Below are 13,044 nucleotides of genomic sequence, written 5' to 3'. Positions count from 1 at the left end.
CTTTGACTTCTACGTGCACTTTGTTGCTTTTGTTCAACTAAGAATATCGGACACATAAAGAGTCCGAAAGAAGTCAGTCTGTTTAACTGGAAAGAAAGACTCATTTTAGATTCATAAATTCTGAGCACTCAGAAAATTGTTTAAAGGCTATAGGAAATATATGTATACACATAAATCGGAGGTTAATTAACTAGGCAAATAATGCCATGTTGGGGCTGTTAAAACCAAAATTTTCTTTCCAATTCCTTATTTTTGGGCAGCATGCGTCTTTTAGAAAGTGAGAAAATACTATCTGAATTTTCGTTGACATGAATTTTATAAATTCCTCTGGAAGTTATTATTGTAACGGCCTTTCAAGCTTTGAAAGTCTATCACTTCTTAAAATCGTTAAGCTTATGCAACAGTAGGCCGCCGACTCAGCGAGAGGGATGTTAGTTAGTGGGCTTTTGATGGAAGTTAAGGAGCTTTGCAAAATAGGGTCAGGAATGTAATTGTTTCACTCATTTCTCACAAGTCAATTGAAGTTCGTAGTCTCTTATATGTCGTGATTGCCCTTAGATAACGATATTCATAGGAGATTTTGCGAAAGTAGTAATTACTAATATCTCAACTAAAGGTCTTTAAAAAATGGTTTCGGTTTCTCATTTAGTTTCTCTTTAAGAGCAATTCTACGAATATTTATTTACAATTATACAATGCTAATATAATTGATTAAAAAATCGCAGTGGTGCATAATATTCATTGTTTTTAGGCGTATTCAGGCTATAAGCTTCGGTAAAACGAAGCTTTGTCGGTATCAGTAAGCAGTCTCCAGCCGCTATTGGAGACTTTTCGTGGTGAATATCGATTTTGAGAATTCTCGGTATTCAGTAAGCTATCTCACGCCTCTAGTCTAAACAAAACAAAAAAAAAACACTAATTTGTCACCTTTCCCTAGGCTGGTCACAAGAAGAAAAATATGGAGGAAAAGATAATTGCTTTCTATTTTATACTTAAAAAAAAACGCGAAACTGAAGCGTTGAATTATTTGTTTAACAATATTCATATCATTAGGAAATAAACGTAAATACTTTAATTTCAAACAAATTAAATGAAATGAAAAAAATATTGTTTCTTTTTAAAACAAAAAAAATTAAACACTATTAACAAAATAAAAAAATAAGAAAGATAATTCCGCTGCCCGTTTCACCACACATTTTTTGTGCCTTTCTCTTCGGCTTTCTGCACATTGGTCGTCCAATCATAGTTGCTTCATCGTTACAGTCATGATGCAACGATTGCATGACGACTGCACTTTCGCACTCTCGGTTGTGATATTTAAATTTATTTGGCGTCTAAAAATTCGCTTAAAGCACTTATTTTCTCTTTTTTTGGTTGATATTTTCGCGAAATTTTTACAAAAACCTGCAATTTTAAAATTATGAACTGTGCCGCATAATTTTTCATTAATCTCTCCTTTTCTTTTCCTGAAATTTGTTTTGTTTTACAATTTCGATATATTTGATAGTTAAAATGCTCACATTCATTGAATTTTATTGCAGTTATCCACTTTTTAATAATTTCCACAGATTTTATGCAGGAAATACAAATTTTTATGTAATTTTAATGCAAATATTAACTTTTTCACAAATTTTTCCCCATAAAATGTAAGCAAACAATGCATGCATTAAAATTAGCAAACGGCAGTGTCGTACTTATCCGTTTCTGCATCTTCTACGTAGAAGTGTGCAGACCTCCTTTGAAATGCATGTGCTCGTCTCAAAATTTCAGGGCGCGACGATAACGCAATCATGATTGGACGACAAGTGTGCAAATGGCCTTACTGAATATATCGTCTCAAGTCACAAAAATAGTCACTCATTTCATAGTCTCCAACTTAGTGATTTGAGAAGTGACTGGCTTACTGACCATAAAGTGAAAATACATATGTACATACATATATAACGTCCATTGCGTCACCGTCAGTTGTCAAAAAGATGAATCGGTGTATTTGTATGAAGTAAAATCGTCGTGAGAATGGGTACTTGTACGTCAATATTGGAAAAGAATGTGTAGGAAGTGGTGCTCCTAACGTATAGAGACGCCAAAATAAAGGCGTCGGGTTTGTAAACAAAAATCAGCTGTTATTTATGGCCGGTACTTGCCTTGTCTTGTATAAACGCAAGGTTATACAACTGCCGGTATTGCCGGACCTACTTGCGTCAAAAGTTTAGAGTTCGTCAACGTGCATTGGTTCCGTCATGCAAGGGTTGTCAGTCTTGCGCTGCATATGCGCCTATGCGACTATGCACACACAGTCTACTCAATTGCCAATTTCACCTTTGAGCGGAACGTCCGCAAAGTACCCATTCTGACGGGGCCATTATGTACTTTAGCTTTTATAACGAATTTCCGTCGTTTGAACAATGCCACAACTTAAGCCGAATTCCCACTAGGCATTGAAATGACAAAAAATTTAAGCCATTTAAAAAATGTCATGTGAAAATGAACTTAATCAATACTTTTTTTTAATGTAATGGCAGAGATCAAGGCATATGAAACAGATAGCAGTAGCACTAGAGCAAAAACAACATTTTATTATTAAGAGTTAAGTGAACGTTCCAAAAGATGGTTTTCAATAGCTTTTTATGAAAAAAGTATCAAATGAAAATACGTTTTGGCAATTTAGTATTTTTGTGAAAAAATAATAATATTGTTTGACACTTTAGAGACCAAATAATTAAAAAAAAAAAATAAGATCAGCTTATCTACTGACAACACTACCTGTTCAATATGCCTCAGTATGAATATTTTTTAATGCCCAATTTTTTCGTTAAAACTGTTGGCATTTAATGCCTAGCGGAAATCCGGCATTAATGACTATGTTTGTCAATGGACAATTTCATCATTAAAATTGTGTGTTTCTGTAATTTGGTGGAAATTTGTCATAAGAAAAGTTGCCTCACACATAAATATATACATACTTATTTATTTGTTTTGAATACGCCTACAAAGTGCATAACGTAATGAAATTATAAGCTATAACTTCCTGTTATTTGTAAAAGATTTTCGAAGTCGAAAAATTATTGTTAAAAAAGTTTTTATATTCGCCGTGCATTCGCAGATAGGGGGTCTCCGCTTAAGACCACCTGACGCTGCGTATGAATATTTGTCTCTTTTAAGTATCTTTCGCCAAAACGTCAAATGTCAAAGTAAATCCCATATACTCCAAAATCTTAACTGCAGTTCAGAGCTCTGTAAGAGTTTCAATCGTAAATATTATATCCAGATCCTAAGGAAACGGTCAGGAAAAAGTGTTATTATTTCGTTTGTGTGAATAGTAGTGTCGAAGAAATTTTGACATCTGATATTGCACAGCCGGTTGTCTCATTCTTTCCTCGCGAAAAAATGGAACGGACATAATTTCTGTTGCAAACATGGGTTTCCTTGTGCTATTTTTTCATTAAAAAAAACTTTAGGAAACCTTAGTAAAAAGCNGTAGTGTCGAAGAAATTTTGACATCTGATATTGCACAGCCGGTTGTCTCACTTCTTCCTCACGAAATAATGGAACGGACATATATTTCTGTTGCAAACATGGGTTTCCTTGTGCTATTTTTTCATTAAAAAAACTTTAGGAAACCGTAGTAAAAAGAGTAGCAAATTTCATAAGAACTGCGTACTGCCTTAAGGAAATTTGACACAAGAAAATTTCTTCGCTATTTCTTGAGCTTTGTTTATATGGTGTTATTGATTTTCTTGAGAGCAGTGTTGCCATAAGTGTAGACTTATCTTCGAAAAGAAAATATATTTCATAAATAATCGAAAAATTTTCACATGAAAATAATTACAACAAAATAAAACTCCATACAACAAATCTTCTCAGTGTAGACATCTGGCAGCACCTGACGATTTTTTTTAGAATAGTTGGCAACAAATTTTTCGTTTTCGTCATCAATTTACTGCTTACATGCGAACGTAGGCCAGCTAGATTTCTATTGTCAAATATGGATAGGAAAAAATTAAACCTTGAACTATGCCCACTTTATACTCTGTGGTTTTTTTGTAGTTGGAACTAGTAGGTGACAAAAAACTTTTCGTTTTTGTCATCAATTTATCTTGCAAGACAAACTCGGCGTTGTGAATTTCAGCAAAATAAAAATGATGGAGCGTTATTTGTTAAAACAAAAACGGAAAATAATTTTGGTTTCTAAATTTACATTAACAAATTAAATTTTCTATAATTGGCTTTATGGAGACATTATCATCATCATTCGATAGCGGGGATGAATTTTAGTAAAAATTCGAAGTGTTTTTATTATAAAATCTTCAATAAAGATAAATCTAGAAAAAAAAAAAGATTTTCTTTCAGTTTTGTAACCTTTTTATGGTTTTTTGAAAATCTTATCATCACTCGAAAGATTTTTAACAAAATTTTTCTGGCAACACTTATTGAGAGCTGGATACTAAGCGTAATCAAGAATTATGGAATACAAGCCCATCAGATCAGATTTTTGAGAATAGTTTTTGTGTGACGTCATACTGGTGCAGTTGCGAGAGAGAAATGCCAAAACGCGAGCAAGAATGGAAGAAGAAGAAGAAATTTTGTAAGAAAAACGTAAACAAGTTGCACATGTGTGACGTCATAAAAACAGCGATTCTGTCAAATTCACTGAGAGCGATATAGCGGTACCAAGATGGGCGCCACTTTTGTTCTCTACATCGTGAAGCGTAATCAAGTTTTGGATTGTATCCATTTTGATAGTTTGCTTTCATAGGATTTATTGTTTCCAAATAGTATGATTGTTTACTTTGCTTACGATAAAATTTAAAATTTTTGCGTTTAACTGATAATAATAAATTTCAGGGATAGGGAATACCGCTAAATAAATTTCTCTCCTCTGTCCTTGGATGCGCGTAAATGTATACCGTGTTTAGTGTTAATACAGCCATAGCTGTTTACGAGTTAAAAAGCTGAAATTTTTTTGTAGCTTTTAGCACTGAAACGAGGTTCACTGCAAGCCTTTTGAGAAACTACAACAGCTGGAGTACAATTTTTTGCCTAAATCGACTTCCATAACACTATTCTCTACGTAAATATAATGCCAGCGCATTTAAATATATTTGTTCATTATTTTGTCAATTTCTTTTTAATCCTACAATACCTTTGTGTATTTATGCATAATGCTTGCATGATTAATTTTGATCCGAGTATGTATTATCTTAAAATCACCATGAATTCCATACCTAGAAAAATTTTTTTTTTTTTAACACTAAGAAAGCACATAAATTAAAATTATCTAGCTAAATACAAATATGACGAAGAAATATTGTACTTTTATGCATGTACACTGACGGCAAAAAGTATTGACACAGCGAATTTTGCGCAATATATGCACCAATTTCTAATCTGATATTTTCCCGCTAATTTCTTTATAAAAATATAATTTCTAAACTTTGTGCAAGGCTCGCGAAAATTCATTAAAGTTCGGAGTTAGTCAAAAATCGCGTTGATTTTTGAGAATTTTTTTTTGTGTTGAAAGCGTTTTTCCCACATGAAGTATTTTCGAAATTTATTTTTTCTATGGAAGAGACTGCTTAGAACTTCTACTTTATTACAATAGAATTTATTGGGCTACAAATCTGCATACCAAAAAAAAATCTTATTAAAAAGTTGAAAATTTGCTGAATTTTGCGCGAGTTTTGCACAAAGTTTAGAAATTACATTTTTATGTTTTTTTGTTGTAGAATGAACCATATGTTTATAAAAAATTGGCGGAAAAATATTACAATAAAAATTGTTGCATATATTGTAAAAAAGCAGCTGTACCAATACTTTTTGCCGGCAGTGTATGTATGTATGTATAGGCTACGGTCATTTACATCGGTATATACTTATGTATGCACGTGTATGTTAAGATAAAATGGATTTAGGAAAATTTAGCAAAAAGTGACTTCCGAAGACGAGAATGATTTAAGCGAACCATGGAAGAATTTTTTGCGTATTCGCGATCGAGTTGTTATGTATGTATGTTTTTAAGCTTTCAAGTGTGTTCCATGTGATTACATATGTATGTATGTATATACGAGTATGCGTTTCTTCAATTGTTGCGTATAGGGGAAGCTTATTTTGACCGTATGCATTTCAGGCAATAAGAGTGAATGATTACAAGTTTATATGTATCTATTCACGTGTGTATGTTTTTATAATTAATAACTTTCTTAAACCCTATTCAAGCTGCGTACTTAGTTGCTAAAATCGTAGCTTTCATAGTTCCTCAATCCTTACATACGCGTGCTCTCCAACGTCAACGAGCCGGCGGCAACATCCGCTGACGCTGTCAGTAATAACAGATCCGACGCCGTCGAATTGGCAGCGCCCGCCGACGAAGAGCGTTTCTTCGTACTGCCTCGACCATTGCTTTTTAAAAATCAACTCGAGGAACGCGTAAGCAGCTCATCATCGTCAAGTTGCGCCAAAGCTGCCGGCGAACCCACATCGATGGTGGTCACACGATTGCCGCCATCCGAGGCAGATGGCAACTTGATGACATCATTGTCAGATGAATGCACTGGCATAATAATGCAAACGAAGCTCTTGCCTGTCTGTGAGTCGCGCGGATGCAATGTTACCGGATTGAATTTCTCCGTTTGTCCATCGGTGTAGGTTTGTAGCCGCTGATAAATCTCCGGATAATGTTTACGCAGCAATACACCACGCCGAGATAATATATCCAGTATGTTGGAGAGTATGAGTTCGCCTTGATTGGCATTCGAGCGCAAGTTCGGATTAAATGTGAGTATAAGTATCTCGGTGGTGGGTTCCGGTACAGCGACAACTGTCAGCGGTGGCTGTTGCTGTTGGAGGGCCTGTTGCTGTTGCTCCAGCTCGGCTAGGATGCTCTTGCAGAGTTTCAGTTTGGCACAACGCGAGACCAGCTGGCGTTCCCAGCGTACTGGCGCCTGTCCCATGCCCGGCGCTTCGCTCACCACACATATGGCCACATAGATGAGCATCTTCGAGTCTGGCTTGTATTCGGTGCTTAGCTTGAGCAACTCCGAGTACAGCTCGAGACCCATTTCGGCGGGCATCAGATCGGGCCAACGCACATAGGACGCCTCGCCCATACACTGAAAGCCGTGCTTGATGAAACTCTCAGCCGCCTCGGCGGAACGGAAGAGCACCCGCACAACGCCGCGACCCTGCGACAGGGAGCCCTTACGTGCCAGCAGACTGAGATGGCGCTGCGAATCTACATCGTCCTTGCAGGTGGCTAACACTTGGCGGCACAAATTCGACGCACGTGAGTGCAGACACGCCTTGCGGTGCTTCTCCCAGTGGGCGCGTCGACATTCACGCGAACAATATAAATGGGTACAATTGTGGCATGACTTGTAATACTTTTTGGCGTCCGCGGGCGTGGCGCTACGATCGCACTTGGTGTTGCGGCACTTGATCTGCAATTCGGATGTGGTCTTGTTATTGGACTCGGAACTGTCGCCGAGCGAGACACGGCGCGTCGGCTGTGTGGCGTTCCCGGTGCCGATGACACAGCTGCCACCTCCGCCAGCTCCGCCTCCATCGATAGCGGGCGTGTTGCTGTTATCTTGGAAGTTGCCAGCGTTGGTGTGCATGTTATTGGCTGTCGAGTTGGTTTTGGCATTTTGGTTGTAGAGTTGTGGTTGCTGTTGTTTTTGTTGTTGCGGTGCATCGCCCTCACTGCGGCGGCGCAAGCGTTGCTGCTCAGCCTGTAATTGCAGTAGTAGTTGCTGTTGGGACTGTTGTAGTTGTGACTGGGACTGGGGGTTTTGTGCCGGCTGTTGCTGCTGCGGCATATGACGAAATGTGACCAGGGACTGACTAGCTGAATCGCCTGCGAAAAGAAGAGAGAAAAGAGAGATATTTTGCTGGAGAATGGAATTGTCAAAAGCTGCGTCACGTATAACATTAGAACTTTTGCTAATAAACTCCTAATATAGAACAACGCTAAGGCATTCCACACAAAGGTTAAATATGAATGTAGAAACGAAATGAAAACAAAAGTTTATTAACGATATTAATTTGGAAATGTTTCGATAAGCACAAGTAGGGAAACTGTAACGAAGAGGAATGAGTTGAACATGCTTGGAGGGATTCAATCGTACTACTTGCTTGGCAATACTTTGACAGATCTTTGAAAATAATAATCAAGCTGCCCTTTTTACCTATACATATAATCACGATTTTTGAAGTTATATTTACATATGTATGTATGTATGTATATGTACTTACAAGTTAAAGAATTTAAAGCAATTTTATGGGTAGGTTTATATCTTTTCACAAATCCGCCCCTTATTCCCATCTCGATGCGCTGGTAATTGCCTCAGTAATGTCCTTCATGCGTACCCTTTCATTTTGGAGAAAATTCCTAGGCTCTCAGATAAATTTACATATTTAAGGCACTGCCTGAACCCCTCTCACTAATATACCTAAAGTACATAAATTAAACTTCCACATTACGGAGATATTTTACAGTAGTTATATTATTTAAAGGAGACCCGTTTTGGCGATGTATAATTTTGCGTAAGCCCCAATAAAAGTGATTCGTGCTTTCTAAATACATATACATACATATATGCCCTCTTTTCTTTGCTGCCTAACAGATGAAATTTCCCATTTCCATCAATAGCTTAACAGCAATTAAGAATTCTATTGAGTTCTAGAAATTATCAGGCCTTCCACCGTATGTTGTTAACTTAAAGGTCGACCGATTGGTAGTTTTCAATTTCAAGGTTTCATTGTTTTGGTATTTATTGTTACCAGGATAATGATTCCTTATTTCTTTCGAGGAAAAACTTCATAATTTTTACTAAACATACAATAGGGGCATTTCAGCGTGACGGATAGGACATTTTAACCAAGGAATGAAACCGATTCAAAATAACGTTCCGGTTTCGTTTCGGTTTTGAAATAAAAAAATTAAAGCAAGTTTGACAAAAAAAGTCACCACCATATTCACTTAAATGTTAAATTTTTGCTGTAAAATTGAAGGTGTATGAAAACTAAAATAATTATGAAATTTTATCCACCCATTCACTTCTGTGCGCTTTACAACTATACATGTGAAAATGAAAATGAAAATGACTTCTTCCAAATAACCGATGGCAGATCGGAGATTTAATTTATTTGGCATCTTTTTAGCAGCGTTTTGCGAAAAGTTACTTTGTCAAAATTACTACTTAACAAGAATTTTAGCAAAATAATTGTGCTTTTGGTTAAATAAATCATTTATTTCAAAGAAATTTATATTTATTTGGGAGGTAAATGTAATTTGTGGAAAGTGAAGTAAAATGAAGTGACGAAGTTAAGGCTTCTAAAGTGAAGTGAAAAACTTCAATTGAAGTGACAGCCGCAGCACTTCGACCGCCTTGTATAAATTCGCCTTGAAAACGCACAGTTATGCTACTGAAGAAAAAATTTTTGGTTGCTAGAGCCTGCAGCTGATTTTTATAAATTTCTGGAAACCGATTGAAACCTGTGCTTGAAACGGTTTCGGTTTCGTTCCTTTTCAGGTCAAGATAAAGGTTACGGTTTCGGTTTCATTCCTTGATTTTAGCTCGTTTACGCTCAAACTTTAAGTAATTTCTCTTAAGCCATTAATTTGACAAGTTTCAAAAAGTCAGCGCTTTAAATCAGATATCAGTTTAATACGAGATTAATAAAGTATAAAACTTAAGGTATATTTTATGTTTTGGTGGCATTATTAAAATGCGGACACATACTTTGTGAGTTAAATGAATACTACTTTTTTGTTATGAATATTTATAATTTTTTTAATAAAATGGTCTTATTTAAAAAATTAGAAGCTTACGTATTTGTACGTTGGTTAAAAACAAACAAATTTTGCCGTGGCGGATGGGACATCCGCATTTCTCTGAATGCTGACAACTTCTCGACATAAATAATAAATAATTTTTTTTAATGTGTTGTGCTCAGTTTTAAAGTCCATGAGTTGTATTTTATTTCCTCTTACACGCTCCAATTTTGTTGAATTCAAGTTGTTGGTTCTTTAAATGGCAAACAATGAAAATGTCAAAAGCAAATCCAGAAACTTGAAACGACACTTCTTCCACTTGCAAGCAGGGAATTTAATTCAATACTTGACCATGTAGAACCCGTTTAAAACTAAAAAAATAGTGGAAAATAAATATTTTACCTCCTTTAAAATTGTCTCAGATTTAAGCGCAATCTGTGTAATTTATTTTTTGGCTTGTAGTGTTGTCTTCGCTGGAATGACCCATGTGTATTTTCTGTGCGAAAAGGGCCTAAAAGTATTTTATGAATCCTTGAGTTAACACCGTTCTGAAATACTGTTAAGACTTTTATATAGGAACATTTTTGTTAAAGCATGCATGGGCGTAGCCAGGTAGGGGCAGGGGGGTGCTCGACACGTTAATCTGCAATATAAAAGTTAACCTCAGATTAAACCAATAACTTTTCGGTGTCCGACCTGGTTTTGTCGATGATTTTTGCGAAGTAGAGGAGAAACCTCAAATGTGAATGTAAAGGAAAATGGTCGTTAGTAAAACAAGAGGTTTTTGCAAGGAAACTTCAAAAAAAAAAAATTTTTTTTTTTTGTTGGTTGAATGCATTAGGGATCTTCGGCTTTTACAGTCGGATTTTAAATTATTGTATATCGGTGTTTTTTTGTTCCAAAGTTCATTGACCTCAAGCACTCCATCCTAGTGTTTACCAACCAGATTTCAGTTCTTATCGCCCTAACGTACCACACTAATTTCATTAAATTAAAGCCCACCAAAATCATTAAACTTTTTCTAAAGGATTGTCTTCACTATGTCAAATTCAGTGGCAAATACTTAAGTGAAACCGCGTTTTCAAATGGAACTAAAAATAGTTAGACGATCGATTTAGATCAGAATAGGTCTTCAGTCCTGCACATGTGCTGCTAAATTTGCTATCTGTCCGTTTTTGGCCAATAATATAACACCGTGCGACAAAAACAAACAAAATTTAAAACACACGAAAGAATCGATATACTCACGAAACTATGGCTCAAATATTGTAAAACTGCCTTTTTACTTCTTCACTCTAACGTCAGGTTTTTTTCAAGGGACTTTGAAATTTTAAAGATGTGATTAATTAATAAAAAAAAATATTTAAAAATATCAGTGCAATGTAGAATAACAATAGATAGAAAATTCTGTGGAATTTAAAAACAATAGTTTTTTTTTTTTTGGTTTACAAGGACGAATAGGTACTGAAAGTGCGCTTTTAATAAATTTTCTCTTTTTAAATTATAAAGTTGTGAGGTCGTGCGCATATTAGTCCTCAAACAATAATTAAAAACAAAAAAATAAAAAATATTGCAAGTTTTCAAGGATATTGTGCATGTGTTCCATACCCATTCGTCCAACATTGCACTGATTTTTTTTAAATAACTTTTTGAAATAATGATCTTTTATAAATCTCAAAGTCCTTTAAAAAAATATCCTGACGTCAGAGAGAAAAACTAAGTACGCAGTTTAACCATAATTTACCCATAGTTTCGAGAACATATTAAGTTTTTTGTGTGTAAAATTTACTGTCGCACGGTGTAATCAGTAAAAGTATGGATAATGAAGATGAATGATGTGTCAACCAGCCTTAAGGAAGTGTTTCGATTATTCCAGTAGAACTACAAATACTAAAGAAGAAACTACTTTAGGCTCAGGGGGGTCGGCGAAATTTTTGTTTGCTTGTAAGGTCGTACGGTAAAATACACATATGTATGTACAGAGAACATTTGACTTTTAGATTTATGTATGTAATTAGCAGTAATTTTCTGTGATCGATAAAGTTCGTACTTCAGTTTTATTAAGTGAACAAAAAAATCAAAACTTCATTTCTAAAATAAGTTAAAGTGGTATGACCCCCTAAAATACTGTAATCTCATAACCATAGAAACTAATAACTAAAGTGAATTGAAGAGAAAATATTTTCCATTACATAAAGGTCATTTCATATTTATAATACAAAAGCAATAAAATTTAAATTTTTGCAAAAATTAATTTCATACACACCACTCGGTGGATAGTGCAAAAATCTTGTTGGAAGTAATTTTTTTTAAATATTTTTTCATCTTTTATTTAAACAAAATATTTAAATAAAGCACTTACTTTAAATTAAAGATAGATGTATGTACGAGTATATAAGACGCTATGATAAAATATTCTTTAACACATAGAAAGAAACACAACAATAAAAAGGAATCCAAAACAATTTTGTGGTTATAATAAAATTTTAAGTAAATCGTTATATTTTGTTTTTTTTTTTGTTTTTGATTATACAAGTAAAACACAATTGTTATTATCTTATTTTTTTTAATTTTCAAATTCTAAATTCAATGTTTACGCGCGCGCATGATTATTTGAACAAGTCTAATTTTTGTTTTTTGTATACTATAATTAGTAAATGTGTATATACGAGTATGTACGAGTATATTTTTGTGATGGAACAAAACTTACAGGTTCATACCTGTCGTCGTGGACCTAGCGTATGGATCACTTGTGGAGGATGGGCCCGCGCTGACGTTGACGCCGACGCCGACGCTAGCGCCTGCACTCGCACTCGCACCTGCACCCGCACCAGCGCCTACGTTCACGCCCTGCACTCCACCACTTGACGCTGACGACGATGGCAGTCCTAATAGTGAGGCTAAGACATCTTCTAGCGATGCGGTGCTCAACGAGCGTTCTGGCGCTAAATTCAGGGTTTCCGAATTGGGCAATTATTTTTTTTATGAATTTGTTTTGTTGTTGATCGGATTAGTAGGAGGGAAAAGGTTGTGTTAATTGGAGTTATCGTTTTTTTTTTTTTTTTTAGTGACATATGTGTTGGTTGGCCGCCATTAGTTGATGCATCGTTTTAATTGTATTTTTTTTTTTATTATCGACATAGTAATGTTTTTGTGATAAAAAAAGGAAAAAAGAAACGAGAATACAAACGCATATTTATAAAAAATTGCTTGAATTTTTTCAAGTCGTTACATTATTATTCTAGCCTAAAATTATACTTAACTAAATTTTA

At 35.2% G+C, this 13,044-nt stretch overlaps 1 protein-coding gene across 1 annotated transcript; it reads right to left on the bottom strand.

The window, feature by feature from the left end:
* Window positions 1–5,813: 5,813 nt before the first annotated feature.
* LOC108360673 (uncharacterized protein C9orf172 homolog) lies at window positions 5,814–12,745 on the bottom strand (the record flags this gene model as incomplete). Its single annotated transcript, XM_017613065.1, has 2 exons — window positions 5,814–7,852; window positions 12,493–12,745. Coding segments are annotated over 2 exons (1,695 nt in total), but the record flags the coding sequence as incomplete, so codon positions are not given.
* Window positions 12,746–13,044: the final 299 nt, after the last annotated feature.

This window comes from Rhagoletis zephyria, unplaced genomic scaffold (assembly GCF_001687245.7).
Source record: "Rhagoletis zephyria isolate East Lansing unplaced genomic scaffold, Rhagoletis_zephyria_1.1 Rzeph_scaffold_00604, whole genome shotgun sequence".
Lineage (NCBI taxonomy): Eukaryota > Metazoa > Arthropoda > Insecta > Diptera > Tephritidae > Rhagoletis > Rhagoletis zephyria.
This window is presented reverse-complemented; position numbering and strand designations above follow the sequence as displayed.